Here is a 19,775-nt window from a genome sequence, read left to right on the forward strand (position 1 = left end):
GCAAGATTGGAATGCAATGTGCTTTATGCTAATGGTCCATTTGCAAACTCTCAGTCAGTAGGAGTCTAATGAAACATGTGGAAATGGGGAGCTAGATGGCTCCCTGGAATCCACTTATATCATCCACCTCTACACGTGTGTGGGTTTATGTATAAAATCCAGAGGGATTGGTTACTGGCATGAAAGGACAGCTCAACATTACAGAAGCATCTACCGCCCCAAGAAATGGCATATTCATCCTTGTGTTTTCCCGGCCCTACAGCAGGATGAAGTCATCCATTGCCATCATTTTTTGCTTCTTGGTGCTGGGAGTTGACAGCCAAAGATGGTTCCAGTTCATGAAAGAGGCTGGTCAAGGTAAGGGCAAAGGATGGGGACAGGCGGTTGTATTTGTGAGTTCCAAGTATTTACCAGAGCAGGGACCACCACGTTAAGGGATAACGTGCTTGTGAAGTCTCCATGAGTAGACAAGCTGCGTTGCTCTTCCCATGTAGTTCTGAACTCTTCTGGTCAGTGTTTACCTTTTTCTGTGAGGATCCCAAGCCTGAGATCACGTAATGTTTGTACAGCAGCTTTCCCACAGGAGTGCAGGAACAATCTGTATTTGAAAGGTGCAGATTCGCCAACAGAAGAGGGGATCTGCTGCCCCCTTGTGGCAGTTCACATCTATGTCTGGTGACTGTGAATTGAAGTACATCCCAAGGGTAGTGTTAGTGTTCTAGGCCAGGCACAGGAGAACCAGTGCAGTCCCCAGTCCACAGTGACAGCAGCCAAGGCTAATTGAACTTTTCACATAATGAAAAGGCATTGTTCAATATGTGTGGAAATGAATTAGTTTTTAAATTAATCTTGTGGTGTAGTGCCACATCTATCTTTTAAGGAAACCGAGGCACAAAAAGCATAACAAGCTATCTAACAACAACAAAAACCTCTGGAAGAACAGAGGTTAGCCCAGGTTGGCCCGCTCCTCATAATCCACGACACAGCTCCCCAGACAGAGAGAGGACTTCATGAGCACACACTCACTGTTGACCTGAGAAGCAGCAGGTCATGGGTTGAGGAAGGCAGCTGCCTGTGAAGGACGCTCCAGATCCTCTGCCACCCACAGAAGACAGTGACTTGCTTACCTGGAATATAGGTCTTCTGGGGCTGAGACATGGACAAGAAACTGTCACCAAGGGAAATACATCCCATCAGCCACAGCACAATAAAAATTAAATGAACCTAGATATTGGGCTTTCCCTTTTCTCCTAACTTGTCACTTTTGAAGATATTTCCCATTTAATGTTAGCTGGATCTGTCCTTCAGTGCACAGCTCACCACAGCTGCCCTTAGTTTACACCTTTTGCTGTTTGTGGTACCTTCCTGAGAAGCAGAGAAATGAGATGATAAATTGAGCATCTTCCATGAACATCCCACGTTCATTTTCTCAGGTTTTCTACATAACCACCAAGGTGGCTAATACTCTTCCCTGTTCTTGGAGAGGATGTAGATCTTTCAAACCTAGTGTGCCCTTTGCCACCTACAGTCTCTGATCATCCAGCTTGTTTCTGCCTGTATCAGAGAACTCACTGTTGTCTCCGCTGATGGAGAGCTAAGAACAGCTCAAGTTGCAATAGATCCTGGACATTCCGTGGAGTCAGAGCAGAACTGCACTCACTCTGCCCGGAGAGCAGTTTCTCCCATGGCCTGTGCTAGGAGAGATCTGTGGCTGCAGTGGTGATTGTAGCACTTGGGAGGCTGAGGCAGAAGGATTGTGAGTTTCAGGCTGGCCAGGGTTATATAGAGATGCATGCTGTCTCTAAAGGAAGAGAACATAAGAGAAAGGAAAGAAATGGAAGAAGAAGAGAGGGGAGCAGAGGAAGGGAAGAGGCCTCATGTCTCACACCATAGACAGACGTTTCCCTGGGCCATTTCAGAGAGAGCTTCATCATCACATGATGAACATCCCCTAGAGAGCATCTCTCCTCTATATGCTTTTGGAGCAGCCAAAGACGAACAGCAACAGAGTTAAGACAGGAATCCCCCAGAATAAAACTTGTCCCAAAAGCACTTCTCCTTGCAAGGCATGGGGAAGTAAGAACTATTCTTTTCAAGCCAGCAACATTTCTGTGGCTTGTGAAAGGCCAAAGTCATTGGGATGAGTTGGACGGAAGTTTTAACTCTCTCTTTTGCCTAAATGCAATCTTCCTCCTCATTCTCCTAACTCTCCAGGGACTAGAGACATGTGGCGGGCTTACTCTGACATGAAGGAGGCCAATTGGAAAAACTCAGACAAATACTTCCATGCTAGAGGGAACTATGATGCTGCCCAAAGGGGACCAGGAGGAGCCTGGGCTGCTAAAGTGATCAGGTAACAGAGGTCTCGGTGAGCAGAGCTTGACTGCTCTGGACAGTCAGGAGGGTCTCTCCTCTGCATCCTGTGCACACTGCCCATTAACCGTCCTCTTTTCTGTGCATAGTACTGGGAGTGGTTGGCAATGATGCATGCTACCCCACCCTCTCTCTCCTGGTGCTGCTCATCCAGCATGAGGGTGACTTCCTGGGCTGAGCAGGTGTTTACTTAGGTGGGATCAGTACCATCCTCTCCTTCCCTGGTGTTCTTAGGCTCCTCTTACAGCCATCTCTTGAAGAAGGGAGTCCAGAGGGTGGGGCCATTGCCATCAGCTTGGTTATGGGTCTTCTTCTTGTCTGTCTTGATTGCAGTGATGCCAGAGAGGGTATTCAGAGGTTCACAGGACGTGGAGCAGAGGACTCAAGAGCTGACCAGCTTGCCAATGAATGGGGTCGGAGTGGTAGAGACCCCAACCACTTCCGACCTGCTGGCCTGCCTAGTAAATACTGAGTTTTCTCTTCATGTTGTTCCCAGCCATGCAGACCCCAAAGAGGCAATTACTGACTTGAATTAGTTCCTAAACTCTGGATCCCTAAGCACCCCAAAATGTTGAATAAATACTTGTGAAATGTAACTTGTCACTGTCATTTGAAAGAACACAGGGTAGTCATATTGAGGATTGTGGGCCATGGGAATGACCAAGAAACACCACTGTTTTTGTTTTTTAAAGGAAGATATGAAAAGATAGGAATTGGAGTATAACTCTATATGTCCATACATGGACCAAAACATGTATTATGTATCCCCTCAAACACAGGCAGATAGCAAGAAAGAGCTGTGTACTGTTTTGGTTATGAAGTTAAAAACTAGATAAAAACCAATACATTCTGGGCTGAGGATATAGCCTAATAACAGAGTGATTGCCTAGCATGCATGAGGCCCTTCCTTCCAACCCCATGTCCTTCCTTAAAAAAAAAAACCAATAAATTCTTGCTTAGCAAAATATAACTTACAAAGACTGAAGATAAAATCAAAGCCATCCTGTAATTGTTTTAAGAGATTGATGCTTCACAAAGAAAGCCTCAGATCTAGATGTTTCTATAGATGATGTTAAGCCCCCCGCAAAGGCAAGTCACTCCTATTTTGTAAAATTAATTCTGGTGAGAAGACAACATATTCTGCCATATGTCTCTGGGATAGAAATCTTTGGCACCTCCCTCCCTACAACCTGTAAGAAATTATCAAAAAGCAAAAGTATGCTGACCTATGATGGACTGACTCCAGCAGTGACCAGCTCCAGGCTCCAGGTATAGCCTGGGGCTGCTCCCTTTACACAATCCCTGAAGATTCTCCAATCTTGGAAACTGGGGCTCAGATATTCCATGTTGTTCCTTTACCCAACCATAGCCTTCCCTGGGTCACGCTGGCTCAGGAAGTCCCTTTCTGTCTGGGCAGCTGTGTCCTCTGTCATTAGCTGCCTCCTCCAATTCTGGTCTCCTGTTGGTCCCTTCCTTGCTTCGGTGGCCTAGTCCCAGGAGTTCTTGAATCTCTTATCCACTCCTTTGCTGAGGTGTAAACTAGTTTGTATTAATAATATACATATAAATTCTTGTCTGTTGAGGCCAATCTGTAGGCCTTAACATAGGCGGAAGAAGACAGAGAGGCCCCAGCAGAGGGGTCCAGTTTCACCTTGTCCAGTAAGTCTTTTGGAAGACAGCAGAGGAGAGGGTTTCCTGACCAGCCATGGTCTGCAGCTCCCGTGTGCAGATGCAGGAGGCCTCCACAGCGTTGATAAGCAGGGAGCAAAAAGCCTCCACTTTGCAGCACACACAAGGCCTGGATGGTGGCCCCACCAGGAGAGCAGACACCATCCTTGAGCTGCCAAGGATGCTGTTCTGAGTCTAGTAGCATCTTGGCTGCCCCCAGGAGGGCCTGGGCCCCAAGGCAGACTGTCAGGCCCCTTGAAAGCCCCATTTTCACACCAATCATCAGCCAGAGCATCTAGGGCTTGAAAGCATAGGCAGGGCCACTGCCACTGAGCCCTGTGACAACTGAGCCCTGTGACAGCATTGGTCAACTCTCCCTCCACTTCTGTCCAGAAGCCACTCTCTGAGCTGGCCATCCTCCACCTGAGCATGAGTGCATGTGGCATGCACAGTAAGCCCCTCCTGCACAGCAACTGGGGTGTCAGCCACACAGTGGATGACTTTGGAAGCTGTCAGCTTCTTTTCAATGGAGTTGATGATGGCATCTGCCACAGAGAGCACCATGATGTGCCTGACCTCAATGTCAGCACCAACTTCATCAGGATGAATGGATGATACGTGCTTCACAGCCAGGAAGAGCACATCACTGTGGCACACTGTCTCTTTGTTGTGGGGTGTCAGGTTCACCCCCATCCTCCAGAGGGCAGAGACTGTGGCTTGGTCCATGGCCGGGGAGCTGGCCATTATCTTGTGAGCAACCAGAACACCTGCTGCTATGAAGTCCTCTGCTTTTTTTCTCTTTTTCTTATAGCAGGGTATGTAGTCCAGGTTAGCCTTGAACTCTTAATCTTCCACTCGAGCTTCTCAAGTGCTGGGATAATGCGTGAGAGTCAACATTCCAAGTTCCATTTTTTTTTTTTAAAGATAGTAGCTTGATATGTTGCCCAGGCAGACTTTAACTTCCAGACTCAGGGCATGTTCCCACGTCAACCCCTTCACACGCACACCACCTGGCTGACTCAGTTCTTCACTTTCTTCTCTCCTTGCTTGAAGTTTCTGCCCTGGGACTTTCTAGCTCAAAAACACACAGACTATCCCAATAGCAGACCCTTGCCCACAGAAAGGCCAGCCTAAAGGTTCAGCCAGGAAGGGAACATCACTTATAACTGGGGACCTCCATTTGTCCTCAGGTACCAGCCCAAAACAGGGTGGATTCTAGACCTCCACCTCTCAGCTTTCTCTGGAACTGAGAACTGTGGGACCTTCACTCTGCCTGGTTCCAAGGTCAGCTGGCTTAGCCATGGCCCCCTTCCTGTGATCCACTCACAGGTGGTTGTCTGTCCTTTCTGTGGGGACCAGCTGGTCCCAGACATCCTGTGCCTCCTTCCAGGCACTTGATCCTCTACCAGTGATCCCACTAGGCATGCGGGAAAGGACATCTCAGGTGGCTGGTGAAACTCCAGCTTGTCCTGAACTGACTCACCAAACACTGGTGTTGCTTGTCCTTTCCTTTCAGCTGATAAAAAACTTCCCCTGCCCAAACAATATTTCAAAGCTGTTTCTCCTGGCTCTTTCCTCACTCCCTGCTCTAGATTAGGAGGGAATCTCACCTGCAGCATAGCAGATCCACAACCTAAATCCTATGTCCCCATAGCACTCTGTCCAGGCCTTCTTGAAAATCAGTTTGTCCATGTCAGCGTTTTAATGAGTGTATCTCACCTCCTGCTCCGACACTAGGTAATCGATGAAAGCCTTGATTGACAGCCATGCGCCACCAGGTGACCACTGTTCTCAATTCTTTATTTTCCTATCCCACTGGATCCTTAAACTTTAATTACCACCCCCCTGGCAACTTGGGGCACAGACAGCTTAAATCACACATCCAAGTCACACAGCTAGTTTGAAGCTAGACCCCACCTTCTTAATGATTTGCTATAACTAGCAACTGTATTGAAGTTGGCGTTTTGTAACCCACTTTCATAGGCTGGCAGTGTATCTCAGCAGTTGAGTCCTCGCCTACCTAGGTTCAATCTCTAACAGCTTGGAAAGAAAACAACAGAGAACACACACACACACACACACACACACACACACACGAGATGGGGGATGGTGTCAGCTAAAATACCTGTTAGGGGCTGTGCAGTGGTGGTGCACACCTTTAATCCTAGCACTTGGGAAGCAAAGGCAGGAGGATCTCTGAGTTCGAGGCCAGCCTGGTCTATAGAGTGAGTTCCAGGACAGGCTCCAAAGCTACACAGAGAAAGCCTGTCTTGAAAAAACAACAACAACAAAAATACCTGTTAGGCCCAGAGGACACAGAACCATCTTATGAAATTGTCATGGGTACAACTTTTTCTTCCTTTCCTGCCTCTCACTTCTGCCTGCCCCTTCTCCTTCCAGGAGGGGTCAGAAAGAGCAGCTGGTGATCTGTGTGCGGAAGAACACGGACAAGAAAACAAAGTCACCGTCCCCAACCTACAGAGCCTATTCAGCATGAGCTGAATTAGGAAAGAAGAGAAAACACACTCTAAGAGAGCGGGAAATCCCAATCCCGTTATGTGGCCCCAAGGTCTGCAGTCCTCATGGTTAATTCAACTAAGTCTTCAAGCTCATGGTTTAAAATCATGCAAGGTTGTTGATTTCCTGTGAGTAACCAGAGAAGCATGAATTGACCTGTGTTTTCATTCAAGGACAACAGAAAGGGGTGTTGGGAAAAAGAAAAGAGAGAAAAGAATAACTACTTTCTGGTTATAGAAAGTAATTCTGAGAGAGAGAAGGACCAGGAAAGCTTGGTTGGGTAATGACAAATCAGAAGATACCATAAACAAGAGCCACAATTAATCCAATTTCCTGCCCCTAGGATTCTAAGAGAAAAGAAAATTCACAAAGCATGTATGTAAACATCAGTGTAGCAGTGTGACCCACAGAGAAAAGAATTCAAAACCCACAAAACCCAAAACAAAACTTCACCTGGAGTTGCCGGGCATGATGGCACGTGCCTACAATCCTAGCTGCTGGAGGTGGTGGCCTGAGGATGGTGAGTAGCAGGCTAGCCTGGGCTATGTAGCTTGACCCTGTTCAAACAAAGAGTCAAACAAAGAATAAAACCCCACAAGTGGATGCTGAAATGTAAGATGATGTAATAAAGATGGCTGATGTACCTCAACATGGCAGTTGTTAAATATACTCCTCCCCTTGCCCAGTGTGTGTGAGTGTGTGTGTGTATGTGTACAGATTTGTACAGTGTGTGTGAGTGTATGTGTGTGGTGTGTGATGTATGTGTGTGAGTGGTGTATGTGGTGAGTGTGTGTGTGGTGTGTGGTGTATGCATGTGTATTTGGTGTGTATGTGGTGTATATGTGATATGTGGTGTGTTTGATGTATGTGTGTGTGATATATGTGATGTGTGGTGTGTATGTGTGGTGTGTGTGTAACAAGACAGAAGCTCTGTGAAACACTTGGCGTTTTGTGTGCAACAGAAACAAAGGTTTCACGAAACAATGCCAATATTTGGTCTATATAATGGCCTCTGGTAGTTTTTCTTTTGTCCTAGCCTTGTCTGTGTCTTTAAAAATGTGCAGGTAGGACACATTTCAAGCCTTAAAAAATAGGTCACCATTCTTGAAATCAAGTAGCTTTGATCACACTGCCCTGCAAAGTATCTGTGCTCAGGTGAAGTCTCTCTTCAGTGTGTGAAATTCTCCCCTCTCCGCCATCCTGTTTATACTCGGAGTGGTCAGATTTCAGCTGTGGAGATGCAAAGTGGTAACTTACACTGATCTAAATTTACATCTCCATGGAATGTACGTATCTTTGTGAATGGGGACTGAACCCAGGGCCTCGGGCATAGTTGGCACATGTGTGCTCTTCCACTGAGCTCTGTCCCCGACCTTCATGCATTTTACATAAACTGGACTTGGAGATCCTTTTAACAGTCCCTTCAGTTTTGTCTCCTCTTTTGTGAATTGCCTATTTCTATGTTCTGTTTTCTTAATGAGTTGTCTCTTTCTTACTGGGTTATTAGTTATAAGATTTTGTAATTCTTGATCCTGAGCCTATGTTATTTATAGACTGGTTTTTCCCCAATTTGAAGAGGTACATATCATCATTAGATAGCGTCTCGTTGTGAAGCACAGACTGCCTTAAATTTGTGACAACGCCCTTCCTCAGCCTCTCAGGTGCTGAGGTCACAGGTGTGAGCTACCATGTCCAGCTGAGCCTTATGCAGAATGATAGAAATGTAGCAATTAATTTTTTATGTGTTTCCCCTGTATGTGTGTCTGTGCATGTCTGGTGCCAGCAGAGGCCCGAAGGCAGCATCGGATCCCCCGGGGAACAGGAGCTACAGAGGTGTGTGAGCTGCCATGTGGAGGCTGGAACAGGAACCGGATCCTCTGTTAGACCAGTGAGTGCTCTTAACCGCTGAGCCATCTCCCCAGTCTGAGAAATGTGGCAGTTTCTCACATTAGGCTCCTGTGTATTTTAAGAAAACGCTTCCTATCTCTGAGGTCATTAAATGTTCTTTACAGTTTCTTCTAGACGTAAAAGTTTTGTTTTATATATTCGGTTCTTCATCCAGATTCAGCTTGTATTGAAGTCCCACGTCCAAGCATCTCCATCCTCCTCTTCCTCCTCTTTTTTTTTTTCCCTCTTCCCTTCCCCTCTTCGGTCCAGACAAAGGTAATGCTGATGTGCCTGGTCCTGGGGGGACACTTTGGGGGACATTCCCACCCGTTCTGCAGGAATCTGACGGCAGGGGGCGCTGTGCGGAGCCGCGCTGGGTGCGTCGGGCTCTCTGGCACGTCCTCTCGCCTCCTCTGGGCTTCTGGCGTGGCTCCCGCACGCCAGCATGGACCGTAACCCGTCGCCTCCGCCGCCTAGCTGCGATCAGGAGGACCAGGAGGACCCGGCCGGGGGAGACTGCATTGGGAGCACGGTCTACAGCAAGCTCTGGCTCTTCAGCGCCCTCAGCGGGCTCATCCAGGTGGGGAGACTCGCGCAGGCGCCCTCCGGGTTCGCGGTGCCAATTCCTAACTTCCCAGAGCACCGCCACGCACATACTTCACTGGGATTTTGCTTCCCAGCCCCATTGTCACTTCTGAAGTCAAGACCCTGCCATTCCTGTTCCGTCGGCTCTTGTCACAGTGGAGTGCATAGTTTGGAGTCAGACAGCCCTGATCTCCGAGACACGAGCTCATCTCATGCTGGAAGCGTGCTAGTTAACCCAGAGCCTCGGTTTCTTTCACACTTTGTATAAAATAGGATAACCAGTATTGTCGTACACAAGTTTTTATGTAGACTGAGATTATCATGACAGTAGAGTGCTTAAAATGTGTTTGGTTTACAGGAACTGTCAGATTTTTCTGTATACTGCCTTCCATACCGCCAACTCCTGTTTTTGGTTTTGTTATTTTTTGGAGCCATTTTCTACATAGTGGTCAAAACAGTTTTCATGGTCATTACTTTTAAGGGATATATATATGTATATATATATATGTGTGTATGTATATATATATGTTTTTCGAGACAGGGTTTCTCTGTGTAACAGCTTTGCACCTTTCCTGGAACTCACTCTGTAGACCAGGCTGGCCTCGAACTCACAGAGATCTTCTACCTCTGCCTCCCCAGTGCTGGGATCAAAGGCTTGTGCCACCACTGCCAGCCTTAAAGGATACTTTTGTTGCTCATAAGAGAAAACTTGATTCCTGGAGAGGCGATAGACTAATCATTCTCTCTCAGGGTCTGGAGACAGAATTCTGGAGGGGTGGGTGGTTCGGCACTTAAGAACACTGGCTGCTCTTACAAAAGACCAGAGTTCAGTTCCCAGCACCCACAGGGTGATTCAAAACCATCTGTAATTCCAGTTCCAGGGGATCCCACGCCCACTTCCATCTTCTGCAATCACCAGACAGACTATGGAGACTACATGCAGACAGAACAGCTTTACATTAAAAAAAGATGAGAGAGAGAGAGAGAGAGAGAGAGAGAGAGAGAGAGAGAGAGAGAGAGAGAGAGAGATATTTCTGTTTCTTAACTGGGGCTCCAAGGCTGGTCGCACCCCTTCAGCCTCCTTTTACTTACCGTTGTGTTCTGTCACCAGCAGTCTGTTGACTATCTCCAGACGTGTGCGGTGCTTTCTGAACTCTTGAATGCACCTCTGAATGCTCATCTCATTTCCAGGACAGAGTCCTGCCCTTCCATGAGAGTTCACTTTCTTCTTTTAAGAGAAATGTCTTTCTTCTCCCAGGAACAGGTCCTTCGTTTTTCCTCCCATAGCTCTTCACCAGTTCAGCTAAGTCCGCCTTCTCTATTGTGACTCAGTTTCCTTGTCTTTTCTACACTAATCCTAAACTGTTTGAAAGCGAAAGTTTATCGTTGACATTTCATTCCTGTGTTTTTCTGTTGCCTACAGACACTGTTTACTCCACGAATATAGAACGTGTAGATCTATCCAAGGCTCTAGGTTTTAGAAACTATTTTGCCAGAGGAAATGCTTCAGGGATACTCTCTTGGAGACTTCTAAGTGATAATATTACTTGGAGAACTCTGAGTATTTTAACTGATCTTTTTTTTGTTTATGTTTCTGAAGATTGTCACACTTGAAAGTGACAAGTCCGACTCAGATGATGATGAGCAGCAGATGGAGCTTGCTGAAGAAATGGAGAATGAAATTTGCAGAGTCGGGGATATGTCCATGGATGAGGTATGAGGATGGAAGTGAAATTCTGAAAAGACTCAAGAGTGAAGAGGTTTTAAAAAGATTCATTCCTTCACTGTTCAAGGGACTATAGTCATTCCAGTTTGTGGTTCAGGGTATGAAGTCCCAGGAGCTATTAATGTCAAAATTGTGCCTTGAACATATATGCAGTTTCATCCTATGGACAGCATAGTGTATTTAACATAAATGTGAACTAAGATAGCTATGACATCACTAGGCAGTATAATTTCATGGGGCCACCGACATACATATATATGTAGTCATCATCGACTAAAACTTCATTATGTAGTGTGTGTTTTATAGTTGGCATACCCCACAGCTAACAGATTTAGCTTTTGTACCTTACATTCCTAGGTGAGAGCCATCTCTTTGGGGTCACATGTCCACTCTAGGTTCATCTGTGTGGTATGCCCCTCTAGGTGATATGGGTGGAACAAAATCTCCAGGGAGAAAGTTCCAGGCTACTGTAGTTACTTTGTGAACAGAATTTTTTTTCTGTTAATTACCATCCCCCACCCCCCCCCGCGCACACGCACGTGCACTTAATTTTTTTTTTTTTTTAAGGATTTTGGAAACCCAAGTCCCGATATTGGACGTAACTCAGTAGCACTTATCTCAGTTTTAGGTTCTTACAGGGTAGGATTTAGGAGTTGACTCCTTCCCCATTCCCCTTTCTCACCCCCAGCTTGTAACTTAAATCTGGCAGTCGGCAAATGTGTTTGGATAACTTAATGAGAATTCTGGATGGACAGAAAAGATGTATTCGGTGCAGAATAAAAGGAAGGCTATTCTCAGTTGTGTCTCAGTCAGGGTTAGATTTGTTTATGGGTTTGTTCTACTGTCTTGGGACCGAGTACCACGAAGGCTCTTCTGGTACGTTTGTCTTTTTATTTGGTTGGGTTTTTTGTTTTGTATTTTTCAAGACAAGGTTTCTCTGTGTAGCCCTGGCTGTTCTGGAACTCACTCTGTAGACCAGGCAGGCCTCAGACTTAACAGAGATCACCTGTCTCTGCTTCCCATGTGCTTATGGGATTAAAGGTGGGCACCACCACTTCCTGGCTTACTGTGTCTTTTTGACACTGTTCCTGACCTTTGATTTTCCCCTGTGAATGAAAGGAAGCAAGCAGGAAATTAAACTTTTAGGGTTGTCTGAGCTCTGGAGCTTGAGCAGTATGCAGCATCTAAATTGCTAATCATTTTTGTTTGTAGGATGTGGCTTTATTTCTCCAAGAATTTAAGGCTCCTGACATATTCATGGGAGTGCTGGCCAAATCCAGGTGCCCCCGATTAAGAGTAAGTGTGTACAGTTCTTCTCTCTAGTTTTGCTTATGCAAATAAATGGATGTAAAAATACTTATTGGACATTCTTAGGTAACATACTCCTTGAAATGACTAGATATGTAGAATTTTAGATTTGGATTAGATTAGGGAGAGCAATAATTTAACAGCTGTGTGGAAACCAGATAGGCATAACCATACTAGGCTGCTAATAAGTGACAGAACCAGAAACAGTGCCTAGACCCGCTGTTTATTTCTCAGTTCATTGTTCTTTTTATTCACAAAGCCCTCCATTGCCTAACAACGTCTTAAAGTTGTTGCTGGTCAGGACTCCCACAGTCTGATTGTGAGAACTCTGGTGTACAATCTACCTGCATGCTCTTCCTGGTTGAGGGTGGTCTGCATCCCGGCTCACCAGCATGCCACCATTTCTGGCCTTCCCTTCCCTTTCAGTCTGTTACTCAGTGTGGCACTTTTCTGCCTTGTGGTCATTGCTGAGAGGCAAGCTCCCCAGAGCAACAGCTGGAACTCTGTGAGCAGTGCAGTGTCCCAAGCTTTCCTGCCTGTCTCTGTGTGCAGTGCACTCTGTGAGCATTGCAGTGTCCCGAGCTTTCCTGTCTGTCTCTGTGTGCAGTGATCTCCGTGAGCAGTGCAGTGTCCCAAGCTTTCCTGCCTGTCTCTGTGTGCAGTGCACTCCGTGATCAGTGCAGTATCCCGAGCTTTCCTGTCTGTCTCTGTGTGCAGTGCACTCCGTGATCAGTGCAGTATCCCGAGCTTTCCTGTCTGTCTCTGTGTGCAGTGCACTCCGTAAGCAGTGCAGTGCCCCGAGTTTTCCTGTCTGCCTCTGTGTGCAGTGCACTCTGTAAGCAGTGTAGTGCCCCGAGCTTTCCTGTCTGTCTCTGTGTGCAGTGCACTCTGTGAGCAGTGCAGTGTCCCAAGCTTTACTGTCTGTCTTTGTGTGCAGTACACTCCGTGAGCAGTGCAGTGTCCCAAGCTTTCCTGCTGTGTCTGTCTCTGTGTGCAGTGCACTCCGTGAACAGTGCAGTGTCCCAAGCTTTCCTGCCGTGTCTGTCTCTATATGCAGTGCACTCCATGAGCATTGCAGTGTCCCGGGCTTTCCTGCCGTGTCTGTCTCTGTGTGCAGTGCACTCTGTGAGCAGTGCAGTGTCCCAAGCTTTTCTGTCTGTCTCTGGGTGCAGTGCACTCTGTGAGCAGTGCAGTGTCCTGAGCTTTCCTGTCTGTCTCTGTGTGCAGTGCACTCCATGAGCAGTGCAGTGCCCCGAGCTTTACTGCTGTGTCTGTCTCTGGGTGCAGTGCACTCTGTGAGCAGTGCAGTGTCCCGAGCTTTCCTGTCTGTCTCTGTGTGCAGTGCACTCCGTGAGCAGTGCAGTGTCCTGAGCTTTACTGCTGTGTCTGTCTCTGTGTGCAGTGCACTCTGTGAGCAGTGCAGTGTCCTAAGCTTTACTGTCTGTCTTTGTGTGCAGTACACTCCGTGAGCAGTGCAGTGTCCCAAGCTTTCCTGCTGTGTCTGTCTCTGTGTGCAGTGCACTCTGTGAGCAGTGCAGTGTCCCAAGCTTTACTGCCGGTCTGTCTCTGTGTGCAGTGATCTCCGTGAGCAGTGCAGTGTCCCAGGCTTTCCTGCCGTGTCTGTCTCTGTGTACAGTGCACTCTGTGAGCAGTGCAGTGTCCCAAGCTTTCCTGTTTGTCTCTGTGTGCAGTGCACTCTGTGAGCAGTGCAGTGTCCCGAGATTTTCCTGTCTGTCTCTGTGTGCAGTGATCTCCGTGAGCAGTGCAGTGTCCCAAGCTTTCCTGCCTGTCTCTGTGTGCAGTGCACTCCGTGAGCATTGCAGTATCCCGAGCTTTCCTGTCTGTCTCTGTGTGCAGTGCACTCCGTAAGCAGTGCAGTGCCCCAAGTTTTCCTGTCTGCCTCTGTGTGCAGTGCACTCTGTAAGCAGTGCAGTGCCCCGAGCTTTCCTGTCTGTCTCTGTGTGCAGTGCACTCTGTGAGCAGTGCAGTGTCCCAAGCTTTACTGTCTGTCTCTGTGTGCAGTGCACTCCGTGAGCAGTGCAGTGTCCCAAGCTTTCCTGCTTTGTCTATCTCTGTGTGCAGTGCACTCTGTGAGCAGTGCAGTGTCCCAAGCTTTACTGCCGGTCTGTCTCTGTGTGCAGTGCACTATGTGAGCAGTGCAGTGTCCCGGGCTTTCCTGCCGTGTCTGTCTCTGTGTGCAGTGCACTCTGTTAGCAGTGCAGTGTCCCAAGCTTTCCTGTTTGTCTCTGTGTGCAGTGCACTCTGTGAGCAGTGCAGTGTCCCGAGCTTTCCTGTCTGTCTCTGTGCGCAGTGCACTCCGTGAGCAGTGCAGTGTCCCAAGCTTTCCTGCCGTGTCTGTCTCTATATGCAGTGCACTCCATGAGCATTGCAGTGTCCCGGGCTTTCCTGCCGTGTCTGTCTCTGTGTGCAGTGCACTCTGTGAGCAGTGCAGTGTCCCGAGCTTTTCTGTCTGTCTCTGGGTGCAGTGCACTCTGTGAGCAGTGCAGTGTCCTGAGCTTTCCTGTCTGTCTCTGTGTGCAGTGCACTCCATGAGCAGTGCAGTGCCCCAAGCTTTACTGCTGTGTCTGTCTCTGTGTGCAGTACACTCTGTGAGCAGTGCAGTGCCCCGAGCTTTCCTGTCTGTCTCTGTGTGCAGTACACTCCGTGAGCAGTGCAGTGTCCTGAGCTTTACTGCTGTGTCTGTCTCTGTGTGCAGTGCACTCTGTGAGCAGTGCAGTGCCCCAAGCTTTTCTACCGTGTCTGTCTCTGTGTACAGTACACTCTGTGAGCAGTGCAGTGTCCCGAGCTTTCTTGTCTGTCTCTGTGTGCAGTGCACTCCGTGAGCAGTGCAGTGCCCCGAGCTTTCCTGTCTGTCTCTGTGTGCAGTGCACTCCGTGAGCAGTGCAGTGCCCCGAGCTTTCCTGCCGTGTCTGTCTCTGTGTGCTGTGTACATGATGCGTGATTGTCAGTGTGTGTTAGGTGACTGTAGTTTGTGAACATGCACGCTCTACTCTTGGCCTTTACTCCTCCTTTGAGACACACGTAATAGATAAAGAGCCGAGTCTCAGACTTACTCCTTTTATCAACTTTGTTCCCTTTAAGTTTCTGGCCTGGATATCTGACACTCTGTCTGGAGCTGGAGAGGAGGAGGGAGGCCTTCACCAACATTATGTATCTGAATGACATAAGCCTGATGGAAGGGGACAATGGTATGTAAATTCCAAATGTAACTCCTCATTGTGGTGTTCTGGAAGTCTCTCCTCACTTTTCAGTAAGCAAATTTGAACATTTTAGAGGTTGTCTACATAGTTTAGATAACTGTTAAAACTGTGGGGCCTTGCCTAGTCTTCGGTATATTATGGCTTCGTTTCTATTTAACAACTGCTTACCGTTTTAAGCACTATACTCCATGTTTTCACATGCTGTTGTCAGTGAGATAACTTGGGATAGGTAGTCTCAGAACTGGACATCTGCCTTTCATTCTTGCCCACTTTAAAGCTCTTTCTGTTCAGCAGCTAGAATGAGTCTTAAAAAAAAAAGAAAAAGAGGGCTGTGGTGGTATTGTGTTCCCCAAAATATTGTGTACCCTAATAAATTTATCTGGGGTCAGAGAACAGACAGCCAATACATACAAAGGCTAGAAAGTGGTGGCACACACACCTTTAATCCTAGCACTCCAGAGGTAGAAATCCCTCTGGATCTCTGTGAGTTCAAGGCCACATTGAAAATGGCCAGGCATGGTGACACACGCCTTTAATCCCAGAAAGCAGCCTTTAATCCCAGGGAGTGATGGTAGAAAGGAAAGATATATAAGGCGTGAAGACCAGAAACTAGAAGCATTTGGCTGGTTAAGCATTTGGCTGGTTAAGCATTTGGCTGGTTAAGCTTTTAGGTTTTGAGCAGCACAGTTTAGCTGAGACCCATTCGGATATGAGGACACAGAGGCTTCCAGTCTGAGGAAACAAGACCAGCCGAGAAGTTGGCAAGGTGAGGTAGCTGTGGCTTGTTCTGTCTCTCTGATCTTCCAGTGTTCACCCCATAACTGGCCTCGAGTTTGATCTTATTAATAAGAACTGTTAAGATTCATGCTACAGAGAGCTGGCAAGATGGCTGAGCAGGGAAGAGCACTTGGTGTTCTTGCAGAAGGCCAGAGTGGTTCCCATCACCCCATGTTGGGTGGATCATACTTGCCTATAATCCTAGTTCCATGGACTTTAACACCCTTTTTTGGCTTCTGTGGACACCTGCACACATGCTCTCATATACCTAACATGATTCATAAGTAGTGATTTGTTCATCTATGTAAGCCTTTATAACCTGATTGCTGCAGGAGTGTGGAGGTTGATTCTGTTTTGTTCCTTGTTGCATATCCAGGAAGCTTGAGGATGATTTTAATTCTGTGTGTTCAGAAGGTTTATGCTGAGGTGAAGAGACTCTGTTCTTGAATGTCTTTGTTTGGTCTTTAGTGTTCTTACAGTTCTCACGTTTCATGTATGGAGCCTGTATGCGCTGTGTTTCTGCGTGCAGGGTGGATCCCTGAGACCTTGGAAGAATGGAAGCTTCTCCTACATCTACTACAGAACAAGAGCATGAGGCCAACTCCTCAGGAGTCACTGAATGGGAGCCTCAGTGATGGGCCTGCCCCCATCAATGTGGAGAATGTGGCACTCTTGTTAGCTAAGGCCATGGGCCCAGATCGGGCTTGGTCACTGCTACAGGAATGTGGTCTAGCCCTTGAGTTGTCGGCAAAGTTTACCAGAACCTGTGACATCCTGAGGATCGCTGAGAGAAGACAGAGGTAATGCCAGCCTGCCGTACACTGTCTGTGGTGCCTGCACATGTAGGCTTGCACAGACTTTCAGCAGTAGGTAGATGGGAGTGCAGAGATCATGTAGTCTCAACCCCTCACTAGCACATAAGGAGACTGATACACATTTGCTGATTATGGTGTAAATAAAGAGGCCAAAGTAAAATTTTACTCATCAGCATGATCAAGGTACTCTTCAGCTTAGTGTGAGTGCCCCACTACCATGCATCCTCAGTTCTCTAAGAATGGTATTGATACAGGTCTGTGAGCTTGCTGCCTAGTAGGCCAGGGCAGGAGAACCATGAGTTCAAAGACACAGGGGATTTGGTGAAATCCCATCTCAAAAGTGAGAAGAGGCGGGGCATGTGGCTCAATGGCAGAGCATTTATTTATCATGCATGAAGCCCTGAATTCAATATCCAGTTTAAAACACAAAGCAAAACTATTTACTTAAATGTTACACACACACACACACACACACACACACACACACACACACACACACACTTATTTTACTCAAGTTTTTCTTTTTCTATTTGTGGTAAAATAGATGTTGTAGAAAAAAAACAAAACAACAACAACAACAAACCATAGGCAAGTGTGATGGCACACACCTGTAATCTCAGCTCTGGGGAGGCTGAGACAGGAGGATCAGCAGTTCAAGGCCAGCCTGGACTGTATAGCATTGACTACCTGTCTTAAAAAAAGGAAAAGAAAAGAAAAAGAAAGCAAATCCATGTGAAATTTGCTGTCTAGAGCATTTAGTGTTTCAGTGTGTGCAGGTTGCTGTGCAGCCAGTTTCTAGTCTATTTTCCTCTGAATTGATGGGCCAGAGCTATTAAACAGGCCTTCATTCTCTAACCCCTGACAACCATCATTCGACTTTTTGTGGAGTTGGAACATCCCTGATGCCTCATCAAAGTAGAATGATAACAATATAGGTTGAGTATCCCATAGCTAATAGACCTGGGAACGGAAGTGTTCCAGGTTTCAGAGGTTTTAGATTTGAGAAGAGCTTCTCAACTGGTAGTGATGCTGAATGAATATTTGTGCTTACCAGCTTTGAAATCATCCTTGGAGAAATAGCTAAGTCTATTGCCCATTTTAGAGTCAGGTTGCTAGTTTAGCTGTGGAATTCCACCATATTCTAAATATCTAGATGCCTCTTACCAGGTAGGATTTGTATGTACTTTCTCCCATTCCAGATTGCTTGTTCATTTTGTTGATCACTTTCTTTTTTCCCAATACTGGGCATTGAACCTGAGACCTCATCTATGCCTGGCAACATTCCAGTTCCCGAATGATGATGTTCCCAGCCCACTCTGCTGGTTTCAGCCTGTGTCTTTTATCACAGTGTGTTGAGTCCTCTTTAGTCTTTAGAGTTTTTGCTTTGCTATTAAGAATGAACTAGGACAACTGAATTTGCTTGTTCCTTCTGTGGAATTTCAGAGCGCTGATACAAGCCATGCTTGAGAAGTGTGACCGGTTCCTCTGGTCACAGCAGGCCTAGTGGGAGATCTGTCGGGACATGGTATCATTTTGACCAAGTGGAATCCTGCTCCGGAATCTTCATAGGACTTTGCCACAGAAGGAAAAGGGATACCCCAAACCATGCCAGGAACAGAACCTGCCATGCTGCTGCAGCTGCTCTTGCCACCATCTCCACCTTGGCACTTGGCTCTTGGCTCTTGTGGCTCTATGACCTCAGTTTGTCAACCAAAGTCATCTCTTGGGAGAAGTTGGTCATGGTTCCGTGGCCCGAGCATGGGACTGCTCACTGCCATGTGGTGTTCAGTGCATACACAGTGGTGTTTGTGATGTTAGTGCATCAGGGAATCGTTTTCTACTGTGGCAGATCTTTTGGGGGCAGACGCTTTGCTCCATGAGGACAGATAATATTGTGAACTGGAGTTCAGTACTATTTACACTTGTCTGAGGCCATCTAGAAATTACCGAGTTAAGACTTAGAACAATGACATTGTTTTTGTTGACATATGTAATAAACATTGAAAATTCAAACTAGAGTTTTAAATAAAATTGCCCATATCTGAGTTGAGCTCAATTTAAAGTATTTTTCCAGTATTTATTTGATATTTTCTATTCTAAACTTATATATACTGACTCATAACTGGAAATACATTATCTGTAATTTTAAAAGAATATTACCCAAAAGAGTCATGCACTTTTTTTCTTTTCCTTTCTTTTTTTGGAAACAGGGTCTTACTTTTTAACCCTAGCTAGCCTGGAACATGCTAGACCAGGTCGACCAGGCTGGCAAAGACCTTAGAGATCTGCCTTCCTTTCTTTGCCTTCTAAGTGTTGGGATTAAAGGTGTGTGTGCCACTCCTTCCGTCCGCCCACTTTTAAAAATTATTTTTAAAGAGCTATGGTAAGAGAAAGTCAAGCACTAATGTCAGTTATAACAAATGATGGTGTTATTTAAGCCATGTTACTAGATTGTTATTTGTGAGCCTTTATGTTGTATTGGTAATAAATGATGAAGGATTTGTTTGAGCAGAACGTGGACATGAGATTGATTTCTGAGCAGTTTGCAGGAACATCTTGGGTAAATCCAGTGTGGAATGGTGTTAGACATACTGAATAAGTGACCTCTTTCTTTCCCCCCATTTACACCAAGCCAGAGAAGCACACATTCTGTCGTACCTACCCATGACGTGGATATGACCTGCCCTGGTAGACTGAAGTGGTTGTCAGGGAAACAAGGCAGCACCTGGGTTTGGGGTGTGTTGGCTGACGCTAAATGTGAGACTGCATTGAGGTAATGGGAGAGAGCTCTCCCTTCACTTTCTGCCTTCGTCACTACATGGTGGCTGAAATATAGCCCAGAGCATATCTCAAGGCAAGCAGATGCCAAGAACTGGCATGGCTGCCATCATGTCCTCG

General features: G+C 46.6%; 2 protein-coding genes and 1 pseudogene across 3 annotated transcripts; 2 read left to right on the forward strand and 1 right to left on the reverse strand.

Annotated features, from left to right (window-relative positions):
• Nucleotides 1–164: 164 nt before the first annotated feature.
• Nucleotides 165–2,969, forward strand: LOC131922539 (serum amyloid A-3 protein-like). Its single transcript, XM_059277361.1, has 3 exons — nucleotides 165–357; nucleotides 2,215–2,353; nucleotides 2,707–2,969. Exons 1-3 carry the CDS (start codon nucleotides 180–182, stop codon nucleotides 2,843–2,845), a joined length of 456 nt encoding a protein of 151 aa, XP_059133344.1. The 5' UTR covers nucleotides 165–179; the 3' UTR covers nucleotides 2,846–2,969.
• Nucleotides 2,970–3,922: 953 nt separating this feature from the next.
• Nucleotides 3,923–4,824, reverse strand: LOC131925648 (pyrroline-5-carboxylate reductase 1, mitochondrial-like; annotated as a pseudogene).
• A 3,630-nt stretch (nucleotides 4,825–8,454) lies between these two features.
• On the forward strand, nucleotides 8,455–19,025 carry LOC131922559 (protein SAAL1-like). 2 transcript variants are annotated; one of them, XR_009382311.1, is made up of 6 exons: nucleotides 8,455–9,025; nucleotides 10,631–10,744; nucleotides 11,969–12,052; nucleotides 15,167–15,273; nucleotides 16,592–16,862; nucleotides 18,321–19,025. XR_009382311.1 is itself a non-coding variant. In XM_059277384.1 (4 exons), the coding sequence occupies exons 1-4, from the start codon at nucleotides 8,891–8,893 to the stop codon at nucleotides 15,245–15,247; spliced, it is 414 nt and encodes a 137-aa protein (XP_059133367.1). In that variant the 5' UTR covers nucleotides 8,455–8,890; the 3' UTR covers nucleotides 15,248–16,300. The 2 variants fall into 2 exon arrangements, 1 of the variants encoding a protein (XP_059133367.1); XM_059277384.1 differs by lacking the exons at nucleotides 16,592–16,862; nucleotides 18,321–19,025 and having other exon boundaries at nucleotides 15,167–16,300.
• The last annotated feature ends 750 nt before the right edge of the window (nucleotides 19,026–19,775 follow it).

Source organism: Peromyscus eremicus, chromosome 1 (genome assembly GCF_949786415.1).
Source record: "Peromyscus eremicus chromosome 1, PerEre_H2_v1, whole genome shotgun sequence".
In the NCBI taxonomy this organism is placed as follows: Eukaryota; Metazoa; Chordata; class Mammalia; order Rodentia; family Cricetidae; genus Peromyscus; species Peromyscus eremicus.

Bases quoted from the DNA above. Each gene is read 5' to 3' on its own strand.
- LOC131922539 (XM_059277361.1), top strand. From the start codon at position 180: ATGAAAGGACAGCTCAACATTACAGAAGCATCTACCGCCCCAAGAAAT. The intron at 358-2,214 runs GTAAGGGCAAAG...CTAACTCTCCAG, and splicing joins CATGAAAGAGGCTGGTCAAG to GGACTAGAGACATGTGGCGG. The intron at 2,354-2,706 runs GTAACAGAGGTC...TCTTGATTGCAG, and splicing joins TGGGCTGCTAAAGTGATCAG to TGATGCCAGAGAGGGTATTC.
- LOC131922559 (XM_059277384.1), top strand. From the start codon at position 8,891: ATGGACCGTAACCCGTCGCCTCCGCCGCCTAGCTGCGATCAGGAGGAC. The intron at 10,745-11,968 runs GTATGAGGATGG...TTTTGTTTGTAG, and splicing joins GGGATATGTCCATGGATGAG to GATGTGGCTTTATTTCTCCA. The intron at 12,053-15,166 runs GTAAGTGTGTAC...GTTCCCTTTAAG, and splicing joins CCAGGTGCCCCCGATTAAGA to TTTCTGGCCTGGATATCTGA.